This window comes from Hemitrygon akajei, chromosome 1 (genome assembly GCF_048418815.1).
Source record: "Hemitrygon akajei chromosome 1, sHemAka1.3, whole genome shotgun sequence".
In the NCBI taxonomy this organism is placed as follows: domain Eukaryota; kingdom Metazoa; phylum Chordata; class Chondrichthyes; order Myliobatiformes; family Dasyatidae; genus Hemitrygon; species Hemitrygon akajei.
In genome coordinates, this window is record NC_133124.1 from 89610301 (window position 1) to 89631763 (window position 21463).

Consider the following 21463-nt stretch of genomic DNA (forward strand, 5'->3'; position numbering starts at 1 on the left):
AGTAAGGTAGAAGGGTTAAAGTGTGTGAACTTCAATGCAAAAAGCATCAGGAACAAAGGTGATGAACTGAGAGCTTGGATATATACATTGAATTATTATGTAGTGGTCATTACAGAGACTTGGCTGGCACCTGGGCAGGAATGAATTCTCAATATTCCTGGATTTCAGTGCTTTAAAAGGGATGGGGGGGGAGGGGAGGAGGGGTGGCATTATTGGTCAGGGATACTATTACAGCTGCAGAAAGGGTGGGTAATGTAGCAGGATCCTCTTTTGAGTCAGTATGGGTGGAAGTCAGGAACAGGAAGGGAACAGTTACTCTATTGGGAGTATTCTATAGGCCCCCGGCAGCAGCAGAGATACCGAAGAGCAGATTGGGAGGCAGATTTTGGAAAGGTGCAAAAATAACAGGGTTGTTATCATGGGTGACTTTAACTTCCCTAATATTGATTGGCACCTGATTAGTTCCAATGGTTTAGACGGGGCAGAGTTTGTTAAGTGTGTCTAGGATGGATTCCTGTCACAGTATATTGACAGGCCGACTAGGGGAATGCCATACTAGATCTAGTATTAGGTAACGAACCGGGTCAGGTCACAGATCTCTCAGTGGGTAAGCATCTGGGGGACAGTGACCACCGCTCCCTGGCCTTTGGCATTATCATGGAAAAGGATAGAATCAGAGAGGACAGGAAAATTTTTAATTGGGGAAGGGCAAATTATGAGGCTATAAGGCTGAACTTGCGGGTGTGAATTGGGATGATGTTTTTGCAGGTATGGCCATGTGGTCATTGTTTAAGGATCTTTTGCAGGATGTTAGGGATAAATTTGTCCCGGTGAGGAAGATAAAGAATATTAGGGTGAAGGAACCATGGGTGACAAATGAGGTGGAAAACCTAGTCAGGTGGAAGAAGGCAGCATATGTGAGGTTTAGGAAGCAAGGATCAGATGGGTCTATTGAGGAGTACAGTCGGCCCTCCTTATCCGCGGGTTCCGCATGTGCGGATTCAACCAACCACGGATCGGGAAAACCCAGAAGTTCTCTCTCCAGCACTCGTTGCTTGAGCATGTACAGACTATTTTTTCTTGTCATTATTCCCTAAACAATACAGTATAACAACTATTTACATAGTATTTACATTCTATTAGGTATTATAAGTAATCTAGAAATGATTTAAAATTACAGGCAGTCCCCAGGTTATGGATGAGTTCCATTCCTGAGTCCGTCTTTAAGTCGGATTTGAAGTCAGAACAGGTACATCCGATATTATTTAGCGTCAGTCAAACATTTGTCTTAGTATATAGTACATACTTTATCTTTCTATGCATATAAAACACTTAAGAAACATACGTATTTCAATAATTAAACCACTGCGCTGCTTAGTAATAATTGTAGCTTTTATCAGGGCAGGGCCTTTCACATGCTCCATTAAAATTGTTCGGATCGTTGACTGACTGTAGTCTAATGCTTTTCCAATGACCGATGGTGTTTCACCTCGTTCTGATTGCTTTATTACTTCCACCTTATTTTCAATCATAATTATTTTCGTGAACAGAAACACTGCGGATTCAGTGCTATGCCAAGTCCTAATGTCCACCGCACTGAGATATGTTAAATAAAGTCCGGGGTTCTGCTGGGTCCTAAAGACCACCAAACTGAGACAGGTTAAATAAGGGACTTGAGGATCCGCGGGGGGGTCTCAGAACCAATCCCCCGCGGATAAGGAGGGCCGACTGTATAGGGTAGCAAGAAAGGAGCTAAAGAAGGGGCGGAGGAGTCAAGAAGGGGGCATGAGAAGGCCTTGGCGAGTAAGGTAAAGGAAAACCCCAAGGTATTCTTCAATTATGTGAAGACAAAAGGATGACATGGGTGAAGGTAGGACCAATTAGAAGTAAAGGTGGGAAGATGTGTCTGGACGCTGTGGAAGTGAACAAGGTCCTCAATGAATATTTCTCTTTGGTATTCACCAACGAGAGGGAACTTGATGACGATGAGGACAATATGAGTGAGGTTGATGTTCTGGAGCATGTTGATATTAAGGGGCAGGAGGTGTTGGAGTTGTTACAATACATTAGGACGGATAAGTCCCCGGGGCCTGACGGAATATTCCCCAGGCTGCTCCACGAGGCGAGGGAAGAGATTGCTGAGCCTCTGGCTAGGATCTTTATGTCCTCATTGTCCACAGGAATGGTACCAGAGGATTGGAGGGAGGCGAATGTTGTCCCCTTGTTCAAAAAAGGCAGTAGGGATAGTCCGGGTAATTATAGACCAGTCAGCCTTACGTCTGTGGTGGGAAAGCTGTTGGAAAAGATTTTTAGAGATAGGATCTATGGGCATTTAGAGAATCATGGTCTGATCAGGACAGTCAGCATAGCTTTATGAAGGGCAGATCATGTCTAACAAGTCTGATATGGAGTTCTTTGAGGTGGTGACCAGGCAAATAGATGAGGGCAGTGCAGTGGATGTGATCTACATGGATTTTAGTAAGGCATTTGATAAGGTTCCACATGGTAAGCTTATTCAGAAAGTCAGAAGGCATGGGATCCAGGGAAGTTTGGCCAGGTGGATTCAGAATTGGCTTGCCTGCAGAAAGCAGAGGGTCATGGTGGAGGGAGTACATTCGGATTGGAGGGTTGTGACTAGTGGTGTCCCAAAAGGATCAGTTCTGGGACCTCTATTTTTCGTGGTTTTTATTAACGACCTGGATGCGGGGGTAGAAGGGTGGGTTGGCAAGTTTGCAGATGACACAAAGGTTGGTGGTGTTTTGGATAGTGTGGAGGATTGTTGAAGATTGCAAAGAGACATTGATAGGATGCAGAAGTGGGCTGAAAAGTGGCAGATGGAGTTCAACCCAGCAAAGTGTGAGGTGGTACACTTTGGAAGGACCAACTCCAAGGCAGAGTACAAAGTAAATGGCAGGGTACGTGGTAGTGTGGAGGAGCAGAAGGATCTGGGGGTACACGTCCACAGATCCCTGACAGTTGTCTCACAGGTAGATAGGGTAGATAAGAAAGCTTATGGGGTGTTAGCTTTCATAAGTCGAGGGATAGAGTTTAAGAGTCCCGAGGTAATGATGCAGCTGTATAAAACTCTGGTTAGGCCACACTTGGAGTACTGTGTCCAGTTCTGATTGCCTCACTATAGGAAGGACATGGAAGCATTGGAAAGGGTACAGAAAAGATTTACCAGGATGCTGCCTGGTTTAGAGTATGCATTATGATCAGAGATTAAGGGAGCTAGGGCTTTACTCTTTGGAGAGGAGGATGAGAGGAGACATGATAAGAGGTACACAAGATATTAAGAGGAATAGATAGAGTGGACAGCCAGCGGCTCTTCCCCAGGGCACCACTGCTCAATACAAGAGGACGTGGCTTTAAGATAAGGGGTGGGAAATTCAAAAGGGATGCTTGAGAAAGGTTTTTTTACTCAGAGAGTGGTTGGTGCGTAGAATGCACTGCCTGACTCAGTGGTGGAGCCAGATACACTAGTGAAATTTAAGAGACTACTAAATTGGTGTATGGAGGAACTTAAGGTGAGGGGGTTATCTGGGAGGCAGGGTTTAAGGTGTCGGCACAACATTGTGGGCCGAAGGGCCTGTACTGTACTATTCTATGCTCAAACGATTAGAAAAGTTTCTACCCATACTGATACACAAGGATCAGACAGGTTTTATACAACAATGCCAAACACAAGACAATATACAAAGGACACTTCACATTATGGATCATATACAAAAAAAAATAAAATCGAAGCAATAGTGATAAGCATGGACACTGAAAAGGCATTTGATACGGTTAATTGGAATTTTCTTTAGAGTTTTACATAGATTTGGTTTCCATGACACAATTATTAAAACTATATAGGCACTATATGACAACCCTACTGCTAGAATTAAAATCAATGGATATTTATCAGATATCCTAGAAAGGGGCACGAGACAGGGTTGTGCATGGTCACCGCTATACTTTGCATTATATCTGAAACCATTAGCTCAATACATCAGACAAAATGAAGATATCAGGTGAATTACTATTAAAAGGACAAAGCATGAAGTGGCCTGTTACGCAGATGACATTTTGATCTATCCAGGGCAACCAACATACTCTTTACCTAAATTGATGCAATCCTTGGAACAATATGGTCAATTATCAGGATACAAGATCAACATAGATAAAACCCAATTACTTTCATATTACTATAGCCCACTGAGAGAAATTTAAAGTAGATATCCCTGGGCGCAGCAAACAGTCTTTCAAATATTTGGGCATCATTATGCCAAAAGATTTGGCAAAATTATCAGAATGCAATTATCACCCTATATATAAAAACATTAAGTAAGATATAACAAGATGGAACCTAATTCATGTTTTTAAGTCTCAGTTCAAGGATTGAATCTATTAAAATGAATATACTGCCCAGACTATCATATCTCTTTCAGACCTACCAATAGAGATTAATCAAGATCATTTCAATGAATGGAACAAAATATTATCAAGATATATGGCAAGGTAAAAGGCCTAGAGTTCGTCTCAAAACTTTGCAATTAGCCAAGAAAAAGGGGGCATGGGGCCTACCTTCTCTTAGAGCTTACTATTTTGCAGCACAGTTGAGAGCTGTGATATGTTGGTACAACCCATCATATGACACTCAATGGAAAAGCATTGAGGGGATACTTCCCATCCCCATACAGGCAATTTTGGCTGATAACAACCTACAAAGGTACATAAATACTATTGATAACCCATGGGTGAAATGGACTCTTAAAATATGGAAAACTATTATAAAAGAATATAAACTAGAGGGAGATATTGCAATTCTTAAATGGTGTGCATATGACTTGGATTTTACGAAGAGTCAGCAGGAGACGCTCATGGAGTGAGCACTGTTTCAGATTCGCTCCATAACCTTTACTTTTTTTAACCTATGATCACTCTTATTTAACTTATTTTTACCTACACCAAAAGATTCTTGCTACTTTATTGGACTTATCTTTAAGAGTTTATTGTGAATTTTTGGAGAAATGGCTCTTAGATCTAAAGGGCGAGAAACTGGGAAAAATCCTAACAGAAACGGAAAAAAGCAGATTGATCCTAAACGTACTGAATTGACTTATGAAATGTTATTGGAGGTCTTAAATGAAAAATTTGAAGAACAACGACTAATTTTTAAACAAGATATAAAGGCTTTTCAAGATTATATGGATAAGACGGATTCAGTAGTTAACCAGCAGCAAGTTCTAATCGCAACTCTGCAAGAAGACGCTCGGAAGCGAGATTTGATAATTGAAAAACTGGAGCAGAACTTACTTTCGGCAATTAAACAAGTGGAAACACTTAAAGCCAAGAGTGTCGACTTTGAAAATCGGTCCAGGAGACAGAACCTACGCATACTTGGTCTCCCGGAAGGTACTGAACAAGGGGACCCCTCGAAGTACTTTGCTCAACTTTTAAAGGATGCGTTCCCTTCTGTATTTCCAGACAGTCCTCTGTTACTCGATCACACTCACAGAATTATGCGTCGATCAACAAGTGCTTCAGCTAAACCACCGGTTGTAATTGTCCGATTTCACTATGTGCATGTTAAAGAGCAACTTATTCGTGCGGCTCGGCGTGTAGGGATGGTCAAATTTCAAGATCACAACTTCCGTTTAGTAGAAGATTTTAGTCCAGAAGTAATGAAGGCAAGGCTTCATTTTAAACCTCTGATGTCTGAATGTTATGAGAAAAATCTAAAACCTGCGCTCTTATTCCCTGCGAAGCTCAGAATATCGCCTCCGAATGCTCCACGGCAGGTCTTTTTTTCTACATCTGAAGCAAAAAGATTTCTGAATGAGAACTTCCCTACTGCTACGGATTCTCATTCCTAATAAATGAGTGATTTTGATCGTGCAAGATGGTTTTTATTTCCAAAACCAGATTTTGTTTTTGGCTATTGGTGTAGGTTTACTTTATATTTTATACTCTAGTTAAAGTTTTTTTTTTGACTTACTAATCTTGTTATTTTACTTACTTCAACCACTATACTTTATCTTTGGTTATTATTATTAATCCTTTGAAGGTGAATTTTTTTTTTACTAAGATGGCGGTTTCTTCTCTAAAATATTTTTGTTTTTTTTTATTTTGCCATTTTTTTATTTCTCGTCTTCTTCCTATAATGCATCTCTTATCACAGTTTAAATTTTTTTTGTTTGGGTTTTTAACCCGATTTATAAGTTACTAGTGATTATATTCTTTTGTTTTTTTTACGATTAATTATATTAAGAAGTTTGGTTTTAGTATAGTGATTATTATTTCTTTAGAGTTTGGGTGGATCTTTTTTTTTATCCTTTATATACGGAGTTGTCTTCTGCTGATTTGGGGGTAGAGTTAGTTTCATTTTTCCTTTTTCCCAGCCTATCCCTGGCTGGGATGGTCTTTTTTCTTCTTGGGTGGGGGGTGGGAGGTCTTTTTCTAAATCTTATGGTTCTTATACTAGTTTTTTTTAGTTTTTTCATTTGGGCTGATTTTAAACTACAAAAATGTCCGCTATGTCGTCACTTCTGGGTCCGCCCCTTATTTTTGTTCCTCTTCCAGGTGCATGAGTTCATAATTTGGTTAACCCTTTATATACCAAAGGGTTGATTTCAGAAATATGGCTCAGACTATTAATTTTGTCTCTTGGAATACTAATGGCTTAAACCATCCGATTAAACGGAAAAAGATTTTCAAAGTATTCCAAAGACTTAATGCTCATATTATTTTTGTACAAGAAACTCATGTGAGGAAGGAGGATAATTATCGCTTTTTTAGGTTTTGCAGGGGTCAACAGTATCATTGGAATTCGAATGCCGAAGTAAAGGGAGTTTCAATTTTTATTGACTCCTCTATTGCATTTGTCCAACATGATATCTTTTCGGATCCGAATGGTAGATTTCTGTTAATTACTGGCTTACTTTTTAACAAAAAGGTTGCTATGATTAATGTTTATGCTCCAAATGTGGATTGTCCCGATTTTTTTATGTCCTTATTTACTTCTTTACCTAATCTAAATGAATATAAGTTAATAATGGGTGGTGACTTTAATTGTTGTTTAAATCCTTTGATGGACAAATCTATATCTACTCAGACTTTACCTACCGTAGATTCCGGACTACAGAGCGCACCTGATTAAAAGCCGCTGGCTCTAATTTTAGAAATAAAATCAATTTTTTAATTGTAAAGGCCGCACCGGATTTTCGGCCGCACCGGATTTTCGGCCGCAGGTGTCCCACGTTGTAATATGAGATATTTACACAGAAAGATATTACACGTGAGGATTTTTTAACTTTTAATTAAATCCATATGGTAACAAAAACAAATACATATTGCAAATGCTTTTTTTCGAACCGTGCCCGTAACGCGGCTACTTTTAAATACGTTGCGTATACTTCTTTACTGAACAACATTCCAATATCTCCTAACGACTGGTAAAAAATATATATACTACAGCCTACCAGGAAAAGTTATTGATCACCTTTAACTTAAAAGCAGCGTTCGCTCAGATCCAAAGCTGCTCGCGTAATGCGCTCCCCCCCTCCTTTCCGTTTATCGCAAACGGCATTTAAAAGCAGCGTTCGCTCAGATCCAAAGCCGCTCGCGTAATGCGCTCCCCCCTCCTTTCCGTTTATCGCAAACGGCATTTAAAAGCAGCGTTCGCTCAGATCCAAAGCCGCTCGCGTAATGCGCTCCCCCCTCCTTTCCGTTTATCGCAAACGGCATTTAAAAGCAGCGTTCGCTCAGATCCAAAGCCGCTCGCGTAATGCGCTCCCCCCCTCCTTTCCGTTTATTGCAAACCGGCATTTTCCCACAAGACACCGCGAAACCGGGTGTGACGTCATAGCATCCCGCGATATAGTACAGAAAACAAATATAGTTAAAACTCTTCTAACTTTAACTAGAAAATGAATTACTAAGCGAAAATATTATAAACTAAGTATGCCATAAGGCAGCACAATGCTTCGAGTGTTTTCCATGTTGATGAGGGTGAGTACAAATGACTGATTTACAATAATTTAATTGTGAAAGTGCGCTTGATTTATCGTACAATTTCATTGGACCTCTGTGAACTACTCATCAATTTTATTGGTCTACTGTTATGAGGCAAAATGTTTACGAGGCGGCATGAAAAAAAATCATGCATTAGCCGCTCCGGATTATAGGCCGCAAAGTTCAAAGCTGTTCAAAATGTGGGAAAAAAGTAGCGGCTTAAAATCCGGAATCTACGGTAATAAGTCGGCCACTTGTATTAACTCTTTTTTGACTGATAATGGAATTTTTGATATTTGGAGACTTCGGCATTCTAAGGACAAAGAGTTTTCATTTTTCTCACATGTTTATCATTCCTACACGAGAATTGATTTTTTTTTATTGACTCTTGTTTTATTCCATCGGTAATTGGTTGTAATTAGGATATTATAGCCATCTCTGACCATGCTCCATTAAAACTTTCTATTAAATTTACGGATACAGCTTCTAGTGCTAGACAATGGCGATTTGATTCTACCTTATTGCAAGATCCGGATTTTATTAAATTTATGAAGGAACAGATTGATTTCTTCTTTTCAACTAATTCCACGGATGATATTTCTTGCGGAACACTTTGGGACACTTTTAAAGCATATATACGTGGACAGATTATCTCCTATTCTGTTGGTCTGAGAAAACGCATTAAGATGGAAACTCTTTTATTGGTTGATAAAATTAAAGAGATTGACAAGAAATATTCGATTACTCCTAGCAAGGAGCTTTACAAACAAAGGGTTGAACTTCAAACGGAACATAGTTTATTACTTACATCTTCGATTGAAAATCAATTCTACCTTTTTGCAGTCTTAGAAAAATTTGACCTCGGCCAAAGTTTCATCTCTTGGATCCAATTGCTGTACCTGTGTCCTACTGCTTCTGTTCTAACTAATTTTCAGAAATCCCAAGTATTTAATCTCAAACGTGGCACCCGTCAGGGATGCCCCTTAAGTCCCTTTCTCTTTGATTTGGCTATAGAACCTCTGGCGATATCATTTCAAAATTGTCCTGAATTGACCGGGATTTGGAGAGGGGGTGTTGAGCATAAAGTTTCTCTCTATGCTGATGACTTATTATTCTTTCTCTCAAATCCGTCTACATCCTTACCTCTAATGTTTTCACTTCTTGACCAGTTTAGCCAGATCTCTGGCTATAAACTCAATTTACATAAGAGTGAACTTTTCCCAATTAATAAAGAAGCACAAGAACTAATATTTCGTGATCTCCCTTTTAAAGTAGTCCATAATCAATTTACTTATCTTGGAATTACAGTCACAAGGAAGTTTAAAGATCTCTTTCGTGAAAACTTCGTCAATCTTTCATATGCTATAAAACAGAGTCTGGTACAATGGTCACCTCTATCTATGTCCTTGGTAGGTCGTATTAATGTTGTTAAAATGTATGTTCTTCCCAAATTTTTATACTTATTTCAATCTATCCCAATTTTTATTCTTAAATCTTTTTTTGATTCCTTAAGACTCTATTATTTTGTCATATCTGTGGCAGAATAAGCGCTCTAGAATTAATAAAATCCACCTCCAAAAATCTAAAAAAGAGGGTGGCATGGCTTTACCTAACTTTCGCTTATATTACTGGGCAGCTAATATACGTTGTGCTGCCTTCTGGTCTTTCTTCCACGGTCAACCCGAGTGTCCTAACTGGGTGGCAATGGAGTTGAGCTCCACTAAAGAATTATCTATATCTGCACTTCTTGGCTCTGCACTCCCTAGCAGTCTGCCCAGATCAATAGCTAATCCTCTGGTCAGACACACTTTACGTATATGGGCTCAGTTCAGGAAATGCTATGGTTTCCAGGGGTTTTCCGTTTCTAGCCCTGTCGCACATAATCACCTTTTTTTACCTACTACGTACGATTCAGCATTCCATGTTTGGTACAGGAAGGGCATTAGACATTTTGAAGATCTCTTCATTGATAATCGCTTCGCTTCTTTTCAGCAGCTCTCTGTTAAGTTCAACCTGCCTAACGCTCACTTTTTCAGATATCTCCAAATCCGACACTTTACTGCTCCTTTAATTCCCAACTTTCCTGAAATGCCTGTGAAAAATGCTATGGACCTATTTCTTTCCATTAATCCACTAGGTAAAGGTTTAATTTCAATTATCTGAGATAAACTAGCAGCCTTACGACGGGCCCCTGTGGATAAAATTAAAATGGCCTGGGAGCAGGATTTAAATATCTCCTTATCCGAGGAGAGCTGGGACTCAGTTCTCAAATCAGTTAACTCAACCTCTCTTTGTACTCGCCATTGCCTTTTACAGTTTAAGATTGTTCATAGAGCCCATATGTCTAAATCTAAACTATCTCGATTCTACCCTGGCATTAGTCCGCTCTGTGATAAATGCAAGAGGGGCGTGGCCTCTCTTATCCATATGTACTGGTTCTGTCCTAGCTTGGAGAAATTCTGGAAAGATGTCTTCACTACATTATCGGGTATTCTGAATCAGCACCTAGAACCTAACGCCTTAATTGCTCTGTTCGATTTTTGGGGCGAGACAGATTTATGTCTGGGTCCGACCAAATGCCGAATACTATCCTTTGCCTCTCTCCTGGCGAGACGCTTGATCCTCCTTAGATGGAGAGATGTTGCCCCGCCCACTCATGCGCAATGGCTTAACGACATTATGGCCTGCTTGGACCTCGAAAAAAATCATTATTCAGTTCTTAATTCGGATCTAAAGTTCCATAAGGTCTGGGGACCTTTTATCGAGTACTTTCATAACCTTCCTCCTGACTAGGGTTTTTTTTTTCTTTTTTTCTTTTCTCTTCTTTTCGGTCCCTTGCTTTCAGCTCCCTTTTTTTTCTGGTAGTAGGCATTATTATCCTCTGTTGCTAAGTGCATTCACAGTCTGGGAGTTTAACTGTCCTGACTTATACTCTTTATATTGTGTGGTGGTTGGTCTGGAGTTGTTTTTTTCTTGTGTTGTGGGGCTTGGGGAGGACACTAAGTGCACTTGTCTTGAATTTAGGTGCTTTTTTGTTAAATTCTCTTCCTTTGTAGCATATTGTTATTGTATGCTTAATTTTGCACTGTATTAATGCTCCTCATTGGGATTTGGGGATTTTAATTTTGTAAAATGTTTTGAAAAACTAATAAAAAAAAATTTTTAAAAAAGAAAGAAAGAAAATCAATTAATGTAAACCAGATCTGATTTTTATATACATAGTGATAAATTGGGTAAACTGTTAACTAGTCAATTGAAGAATGCTTTGGTTAAATGTCAAATTACTAAGATCCGTCAGCAGAATGAGGATCTGACAGTTAACCACGATGAGATAAATAAATCATTTCAAGATTTTTATACCTCCCTGTATCATTCCGAATTCCCTAATGATCGTAATACCATGTGTGATTTTCTTGGGAAATTGAATTTTCCAAAATTATCATCAGATGATCTTTCAATATTAGAAACTCCTATTACGGATGCAGAAATTAAAGGGGTTATTTCCTCTATGAATTCTGGGAAAGCACCAGGTCCAGATGGGTATACAGTAGAATTTTTAAAATGTTTTTCCGCTACTCTTTCTCCTTGGTTATGCAGGGTTTTTGAAGAAGCAATTAGATTGGGCAATCTGCCACAATCTTTTTATAGAGCTTCCATTTCTTTAATACTGAAGAAAGATAAAGACCCTACTGACTGTGCATCCTATAGACCAAAATCTTTATTGAATGTAGATTCCAAGATCTTTTCCAAGTTACTGGCATCCAGGCTGGAGAAGGTATTACCCCAAATTATTTCGGAAGATCAAACCGGTTTTATTAAAAATCGCTATTCTTTTTCAATGTTAGGAGATTATTGAATATTGTTTATACTCCTTCACATAGCACTTCAGAATGTGTTATTTCATTGGATGCGGAGAAAGCATTTGATAGAGTTGAATGGCCATACTTATTTTATGTGCTTGAGAAGTTTAATTTTAGTCCGACATTTATTTCCTGGATTAAACTGATATATCATACTCCAGTAGCCTCGGTGCTTACTAACAATCTAAGATCTCCCTTTTTTCGTTTATTTCGGGGTACTAGACAAGGCTGTCCTCTTAGTCCATTATTATTTGATACTGCTTTAGAACCCTTGGCAATTGCTATCAGAGAATCACAGAACATTTTTGGCATTAATCGTGGGACAGATATACATAAGTTATCATTATATGGAGATGATTTATTATTATTATTTGTTTCTGATCCTGAGAAATCCATTCCTGCAGTTTTATCATTGTTGGTTCAATTTAGTGATTTTTCTGGGTGTAAATTAAATCTTAATAAGAGTGAATTGTATCCTTTAAATAGATAGATAGATACTTTATTCATCCCCATGGGGAAATTCAACATTTTTTCCAATGTCCCATACACTTATTGTAGCAAAACTAATTACATACAATACTTAACTCAGTAAAAATATGATGTGCATCTAAAATCACCCTCTCAAAAGCATTAATAATAGCTTTTAAAAAGTTCTTAAATTAAATTAGTTAATGACTCTTTTATTTACTTAGGGATTAAAATCACAAAAAACTATAAAGACTTATTTAAGGTTAATTTTTTACCCTTAATTGATCAAATTAAATGTTTGTTTACTAAATGGTCACTACTATCTTTATCTCTGATAGGTCAGATTAATGCTATTAAGATGGTTATTTTACCCAAGTTTTTATATATATTTCAAGCGGTACCAATTTTTATTCCGAAATCTTTTTTTGCTAATGTTGATTCAAAAATTTCCTCATATATATGGCAGAATAAAAATCCTAGGTTAGGTAAAATATATTTACAGCAGGCAAAGAAGGAAGGTGGATTGGCATTGCCTAATTTTAGATTTTATTATTGGGCGGTTAATATCCGATATTTGATATGGTGGTTAAAGGACTGGGATATATCTTTTAGCCCTCATTGGGTGAACTTGGAAATTAAATCTGTACAAGGATTTGCATTGGGTTCTATTTTAGGGACTTCTCTTCCCTTTGCTCTTTCTAAATTGCCGAAACGAATTGACAACCCGATAGTTAAACATACTTTACGTATATGGTTTCAATTTCAGAAATTCTTTGGGTTGACTCAGTTTGTTTTAAATATTCCTATTGTATCCAATTGCTTTTTTTATCCTTCTATTATAGACCAAGCTTATTCAGCTTGGAAGACTAAAGGATTATTACGATTTTCCGATTTATTTTTGGATAATTGTTTTATGTCTTTTGAGCAATTATCTAATAAATATAATTTGCCTAGATTTCATTTTTTTTTAAGATATTTACAGATTAGGAATTTCTTAAATACTGTACTTCCTACTTTTCCAAAGTTTGTGTCTTCAGGTATTTTGGAGAATTTGTTTGAACTAAATCCTTTTCAGAAAGGGCTAATATCAAAACTTTACAATATAATTATGAAGATATGTTCAGAGCCCTTTTATAAGACTAAAAATGATTGGGAAAGAGAACTTAACCTTATTATCCCTATTGAGAATTGGGATAAAATTCTTCAATTAGTTAATACATCATCTATATGTGCTAAACATTCATTAATACAGTTTAAAGTTGCGCACAGGGCTCATATGTCCAAGGATAAATTGGCTCGTTTTTATTCCTATATAAATCCTATTTGTGACAGATGTCATTCTGAGATAGCGTCTTTAACTCATATGTTTTGGTCGTGTCCGCTTTTGAAAAAATATTGGAAAGATATTTTTGATATTATTTCAGCAGTATTGAACATTGATTTACAACCTCATCCAATTACTGCAATTTTTGGTTTACCAATGATGGACTCACTCCATTTATCCTCTTCCGCTTGTCAAATGATTGCATTTCTTACATTAATGGCTAGAAGATCTATTTTGTTGAATTGGAAAGAAATTAATTCTCCTACCGTATTTCATTAGTTTTCTCAAACTATGTTATGTTTAAATTTAGAAAAAATTTAGAAGTGTTGTATTTGATACTTCTATTAAATTTGAAAAGATATGGAGACCATTTATTCAATATTTTCATATGATGTAATATGACCCTGTTCCAAGCCTACTTGTTTTTCCAGTTTTGATTGTATATATGTTGAGAGGATCGGAGTTGACGACACTGATGATTATCTATTGTTGTGAGATATTATAAACAGCCCTTTTTTTCTATTTTTTCTTTTTCTCTTTTTTTGTTTTTTTTCTCTATTAGTTATTAGATTATTAGATTAGTTTTTTTGCATAATTTTTTTTCTTTTTTCTGTTTTTTAAAAAGTATGTATTATGATATACCTAGGTTTGACTTGTTTATTTGTATATTGTATCGTTCATGTTTTGGGAATACTCATTTATACTGTAATCATTGCTTATGTATTCTCTCATGTTAAGTTGGAAAGTGTATGTTTGCAATCCCATTATCTATGTATCATTTTATTTTGTTGATATTAATAACAATAAAAAGATTGAAAAAGAAAGAAAGAAAGGATTTTACGCCAAATAAACTGGATGCCAGATTTAAGGACTGGACAGCTAAAGGAATAACAGTTCTTTGCAATATAATGAAAGAAGGAACACTGTTCAGTTTTGAAATGCTTAAAGAGAAACACATTAGAAAAACAAGACTTTTATCTGTATTTACAGATGCAACAGTATGTTAATAGGACAGTTAAAAATGTAACCAAGGCAAGTACATTCTTGATAGAGCTATTTAGAAAAGCATATAATTCAGATAACGCTAGTAGAATCATTTCAAGCGTGTATAAGGGTTTGTCAAATCTTAAAACACATTCAACTTCATACATTAAAACAAAATGGGAGAAGGAAGGAGGGATAATTATATCTGAGGAAGAATGGACAGTAATATGGAGGTATCAATGGAAGTGTATCAGTTCACAGAAATGGAGGGAGTTTGGATATAAAAACTTCATGACATTTTATTACACCCTCTCAGAAATCCCATTATGATAGTAACCACCCTGTTTGCTGGAGAAATTGTGGAAATCAAGATGCAAACCATTACCATATTTTCTGGGATTGCCCCGTTATTCAAAGACTATTGGGGTGGGATACACAATGCCCTACAAGACATTTTAAAATGTGAAATACCCTTAGAAAGTAAGACTATATTTTGGGTATATACCTCAAGAATGGTTGAAAAGAGATAAATATTTGATGAATTTACTGCTGGTGGCTGGTAAAAAGCCTCTTACCAGGAAATGGTTATCAGAGGACAGCCCAACCTTAAACGTGTGGATGGAAATTACAATGACATTTACAAAATGGAGAAGATAACAACATCTGTTAATCATAAGTTGAAACAATTTGATTCATACTGGGAAAAATGGCTTAACTAGCTAACACATCATAGACCTGATTTTATTCTCAATCAATATGTTGTTAAAAAAAAGGATCACTCCCTACTTGAACATAGTTTTCTCCTTTTGCTTGTTCTTTCTTTCCTCTTTTCTGTAAGTGTATACCTCCGATAAATATTATGTGGGGATTTGTGGCGAATCTGACTATATGATATATATGTACAAAATCTGAAATACATCTTATGGAAATATTTGATGATGAACTTCAATAAAAATAAAATATAATAAAAAACTTAAGTTATCACTGGTGTTCAGATGAATTGTAGAATATGTGGAGATGGTATTTTTGGAATATCTAAGAATAAAATGGGTTAAGATTAATGTAAAAATCGGTATTGATGGCTAGCAGTGACTCAACAGGCCAAAGACCTTGCTTCTATGCTATACCTCTCTATGACTAATTCAAGCAGCTAACATTGGACCTCTAGTTACAAAAACCTTTTAAAATTTATCATAAAACCAAGTCATTGCATTTATTAAGTAAACAGCTATGGACTAAAATTCATACCGTAGTGACTTAAGTGTGGGTTGTACATTACCTGCTGAAACTGCCCTTCTGAAACACCATCTCTGTAAAATATGATACGTGTAGGCTTGAAACGGGTAGATTTGTAAAACTGAATGAGGAGTTCTCTGACCATGATAGCAAGGTCCTGTATAATCTCCTGTCGATGTTGTTGAACACGTACTGTGGCACAATAGCGACTTGGATGAGCATCCATGCTACCTACAACCTACGTTTAAAAAAAAGAGGAACGCATGAGAAAATTATCTTGGAGCACACTTCATTGTGCAACCAGAATATGATACTGAAGAACAATGAACGTTATCAACATTAAAAAAACTGAAATCACCTGAAGCAGCAAAACTCATCAGTAAAGCATTTCCTTTCAATGAGGACAGGAAATCAGCTTTTTAATTTAGTGCTCTTGAAGACATTTTTAGCTCACTGTAAGATAAATCAACAAGTCCTTGTGAAACCAGTGTGGGCGAATTAGAAGGGTGCTAATTCTGTGCTACTAATATACCACACAATTGACAGAGGTCATTACCTTGAAGATTTGTCCAAAATTGTCACTTTGAACCCACTGTATATAATGCTTATGAAACTCAATAACAGGTGTTTAAGTTGCAACTTAAATGAACGATTATTAGCAAATCTGCTGCAGCATTGAATATTCTTTGAAAGCTTATTATTGTTTCTAATTTATAAACAATGTCATATAATGTGCATGTTAAGCTTGATATACAATTACAAGCAAGTTTAATTGAACATCTCAAAACAGATTCCACAATAGTTTATTCTTAAATTTTGAATGTATGATCACATTTAGGTTTTTTTTCCCGTAATTTCAAGAGTCCTGGAATATGCAATTTGAGTACTTTGCAAATTAATACAAGGGAAAGTAGTTGCATCAGCATATTGGATACAGGGGTGTTTCCTAGGGACATCTTTGAGTTTTAACAGTCATGTCCACGTCTTTTTAAGGAGTCGAGGGTGGGGTGGTGCTGTTGGGACAGCAGTTTTCATGGAATATTAAAATTGGAGCTCACATTTTTGAAAACATTATTATATAGTCTGTATTTTATTTCTAATACAGACTATATATAAGTAATGCATACAAAAATACAATCGAAACACTACTTCTGATTCTTTTCAAAGTAAATATAGCCTTTTACAACTAAACTCTTTCCCATCACCAAGGAAATGAGTTACTATGGGGAGGCACTGTCATTTAGATGAAACTACATTTATAAAATACCTCCTCAGCTGTCAAATACTTGGGGACAGTTCTAGGCTATGAAAATCTCTGTACAAATGCAAGCCTCAAGTTTCAAATTCATTCAATCTCTGACTCCTCCCTGTCCTCCCCATAATTTGAGAATTTATTTATTTTTTAAAGCTACCAACAACGGTAATATTAATTGGAACATTGTCCTTGTTTTTTTTAAATTTTGTACAAATAATGCATTCAAGTGAATGCTACCACTAGTAGAAAGAAAACTTGATCTTTCCCATTGAGGTAAACTTAATGCTTATAAATTGATAATTAACAATAAATACATCTGGTATAATTAGATTTTTTTCCTTTTATGTTGGAAATAAAATACCTATTCTTGAATAAGCAAACAAGTTCAGCATGAATGTAAGCTGTCTGAATCCAGTGGTGCTACATAGGGATCTATTTGGATCCCCTGTTCTTTATAGTCTTTATAAATGACTTGATTGAGGAGGGTTAGCAAGTCTGCATTTGACATGAGGGCTGGTGGTATGGTGAATTGTGCAGAAGTTCATTGTTACAACAGGAAATTGATAGTTTGCAGAGCTGGGCTGAGAAGTGGCAGATGGAGTTCAATACAGAAGAGTTCACTATGGAAAGCTGAACTTGAAGGCAGAATACAGGGTTAATGGCAGGATGACAGTGTGAAGGAATAGAGGGCTCTTGAGGTCCATATTGGCAGATCCTTCAAAGTTGCAGGGACGTTAATGAGCAGATGAGAAACACGTAGTGTGTTGGCTTTTATTAATAGGGGATTTAATCTAAGAGCTGGGAGGTAATGTTGCAGCTCTGTAAACTCACTTGGAGTAATATATCTGCCAAAGGTGGTGATAGAGATAGATACGTTGGGGACACTTAGGAGATTCTTAAGACAGAGACAAAAAATGTAAGGCTATCTGGGAAGGAAGAGTTAGACTGAACTTAAAGTTAAAAGACAATATCATGGACAGAAGGGCCTGTACTATGCTTTACTGATCTATCAGAATCAGATCTATTATCACTGGCATGTGATATGAAATTAGTTGACTTAGTTGCAGCAGTTCAATGCAATACATAATATACAAAAACAAAATAACTAAGTAAATCCTATTCAATACCAGGGGTAGGCAAACTACGGTACAAATGATTTTCTAACATGCATTATTCAGTTATTCATTAATTTGAGGCAAAACATAACTAGATGTATTTAATTCCCATATTTCAAGTTTTTTGTGGCATTTATCTGGCCCACCATCCGCTCATTAATACTCGATCCGACTGACAGAGGCAAAAAGGTTGCCAACCCCTGCTTTATACAGTACATGTATATTGAATAGGGTCCCAAGGTTGTCAAGCCAAGGAGTGGTAGTGGGGACAAGCTCCCACTACCTAAAAATGCACCTCAAAAAGCCTCTGACAACCAAGTCCAACTCCTGGACTTCTCGTGTGGCTTAGGCTCTAAGCCCGGCAGAACTGTTTCTACTGACAGGAGAAGGGGCGAAGGCGGGTCCTGGTGCTTTAAAACCAGTGCTTCGGGTAGATGGAGCTCGTCAGCCTGTGAAGGCAGTCCATCTAAGAGAGGGAAACTCTGATTTCAAACCTCTGCTGCCTTGCGGCCATAACTACTTATGGGAAAGGCTTTGGGAGTAAACCCGGAGGACAAATCCGGAGCTGGAGTCCCTAAGGCAGTCCGACGTTGCCTTCAACCTCGTTCTGGCAACTCCTGCAACGTCACTGGTGCCAAGCTGTATCGGCCCTTGCCCTTCCCTTGGACAACATCGGTGGCGTGGAGAGGGGAGTCTTGCTGCATGGGCAATCGCCGGTCTTCGATACAACCTTGTCGAGGCCTGCGCCCTGGAGAGGATAAAGACTTTCCAGGCGCAGATCCATGGTCTCGTGAGATTAATGGATGCCATCATCATATTTTATAGATTAAAAATCGTGTAAAAAAATTAGAAATAATATATATTTTAAAAAGTGAGGTAGGGTCCAAGGGTTCAATGTCCTTTTAGAAATCAGATGGCGGAGGGGAAGAAGCTGTTTCTGAACCGCTGAGTGTGTGCCTTCAAGCTTCTGTACTTCCTACCTGATGGTAACAGTGAGAAAAGTGCATGCCCTGTGTGCTGGAAGTCCTTAATAATGGACACTGCCTTTCTGAGACACCACTCCGTGAAGATGCTCTAGGTACTTTGTAGGCTACCTAAGATGGAGCCGATTAAATTTACAACCCTCTACAGCTTCTTTCGGTCCTGTCCAGTAGCCCCCCACCCCCATACCAGACAGTGATGCAGCCTGTCAGAATCAGAATGCTCTCCAAGGTACATCTATAGAAGTTTTTGAGTGTATTTGTTGACATACCAAATCTCTTCAAGCTCCTATTAAAGTATAGCCGCTGTCTTGCCTTCTTTATGACTACATCAATATGTTGGGACCAGGTTTAATCCTTAGTGATCTTGACACCTAAGAACTTGAAACTGCTCACCCTCTCCACTTCCGATCCTTCTATGAGGATTGGTATGTGTTCCTTTGTCTTACCTTCCTGAAGTCCACAATCAGCTTTCACCTTACTGACGTTCAGGTTGTTGCTGTGGCACCACTCCACTAGTTGGAGTATCTCACTCCTGTATGCCCTCTCGTCACCAGCTGAGATGCTACCAACAACTGTTGTATCGTCAGCAAACTTACAGATGGTATTTGAGCTATGCCTAGCCACACAGACATGGGTACATAGAGAGTAGAGCAGTGGGCTTAGCACACAGCCCTGAGGTGCACTAGTGTTGATCATTAGCAAGGAGGAGGTGTCATCACCAATCTGCACAGACTGCGGTCTTGCGGTTAGGAAGTCAAGAATCCAACTGCAGAGGGAGGTACAAAGGCCCAGGTTCTGCAACTTCTCAATCAGGATTGAGGGAATGATGGTATTAAATGCTGAACCATAGTCGATAAACAGCATCCTGATGTAGGTGTTTGTGTTGTCCATGTGGTCTAAAGCCGTGTGGAGAGCCACTGAGATTTCTATGAATTACAGGTAATCCCTGTTTTTCAAATGTTCGCTTTATGACACCTCACTGTTACGAAGGACCTACATCAGTTACTTTTTTTCGCTAACAGAAAGTGTTTTCACTGTTATGAAAAAAGGCAGCGTGCCCCAAGCAGCCAAGCTCCTCCCTGGAACTTCATTCTAGCCGCCATAGCTTTAACACGTATCGATTTATTTTGTGTATCCGTTAGCAAGATGAGTTCTAAGGTATCGGAAAAGCCTAAAAGAGCTCGTAAGGGTGTTTCACTTAGTGTAAAACTAGACATAATTAAGCATTTCGATCGTGGTGAACGAAGTAAGAACAATGTCTGCACGTTGAACTTGCCTGTGTCTACCATTCGCACTACAGTATTTATATGCAGAGAAAGAATCTTGAAAGTTGCTGATGTTACCGTTGGTTCTGCTTGTAGCAAAGTGGTCTCTCTTAGTCAGCATCCAATAATGGATAAAATGGTAAGTCTATTGCTTGAGTGGATTGATGGGCGTACAAAGCGTGGTGGTCCATTAAGTTATCTTGTACTTAAGGAGAAATCAGTCTTTTTAATAAGCTGAAACAGAAAGCACTGGACAATGGTGATGGAAGTGTTGTGAAAGTGGAATTTAGAGGTAGTCATGGGCAGTTTGATTGGTTTCTGAGGCGAGGGCAGCTTCATAGCTTAAAGTTTACTGGAGAGTGCTTTGGCTGATATTGAAGCTGCCGAAAAGTTCCCAGCAGAACTGAAGAAAATAATTACAGAAGGTGGTTATTTGTATAAGCAAGTGTTTAACTGTGACGAAACTGCAATTTATTGGAAAAAATTGCCGAGCACCCCAACCTCCGACAACTCAGCCTAACACACCATCATCAGTGTGCTCCCTGTCTTCCTGATTCCGATAAGTGAAATTACACTGTACATACATTATTTCTACTTTATATAGGCTGTGTATTTTTATGTGTTATTTGGTATGATTTGGCAGCTTCATAGCTTAAAGGTTACTGGAGAGACTGCTTCCAGTGAGATCGCTTCCGCTGAGAGTGTTTCCGCGACGTAGTGAGATTTCCACTACGCTAGTCGTGCTGCAATGATTACAGAAAAGTATTTCTACTTTATACAAGCTGAGTATTTATCATATCATTTCTGCTTTTATTATATGTTACTGTTATTTTAGGTTTTGTAGGTTATTTTTTGGGTCTGGGAACACTCACAAATTTTCCCCATATTAATAAATGGTAATTGCTTATTCACTTTACGACATTCCAGCTTACAAACTGTTTCATAGGAATGCTCTACCTTTGGATAGTGGGGGAA

General features: G+C 37.9%; 1 protein-coding gene across 1 annotated transcript in view; it reads right to left on the bottom strand.

Annotated features, from left to right (window-relative positions):
- Nucleotides 1-21463, bottom strand: part of ago2 (argonaute RISC catalytic component 2) — a 125779-nt gene that overhangs the window by 24027 nt on the left and 80289 nt on the right. Inside the window, exon 15 of the mRNA XM_073047679.1 lies at nt 15914-16108. Within this exon, the coding sequence (XP_072903780.1) occupies nt 15914-16108 (195 nt within the window). The remainder of the gene's footprint in view (nt 1-15913; nt 16109-21463) is intronic.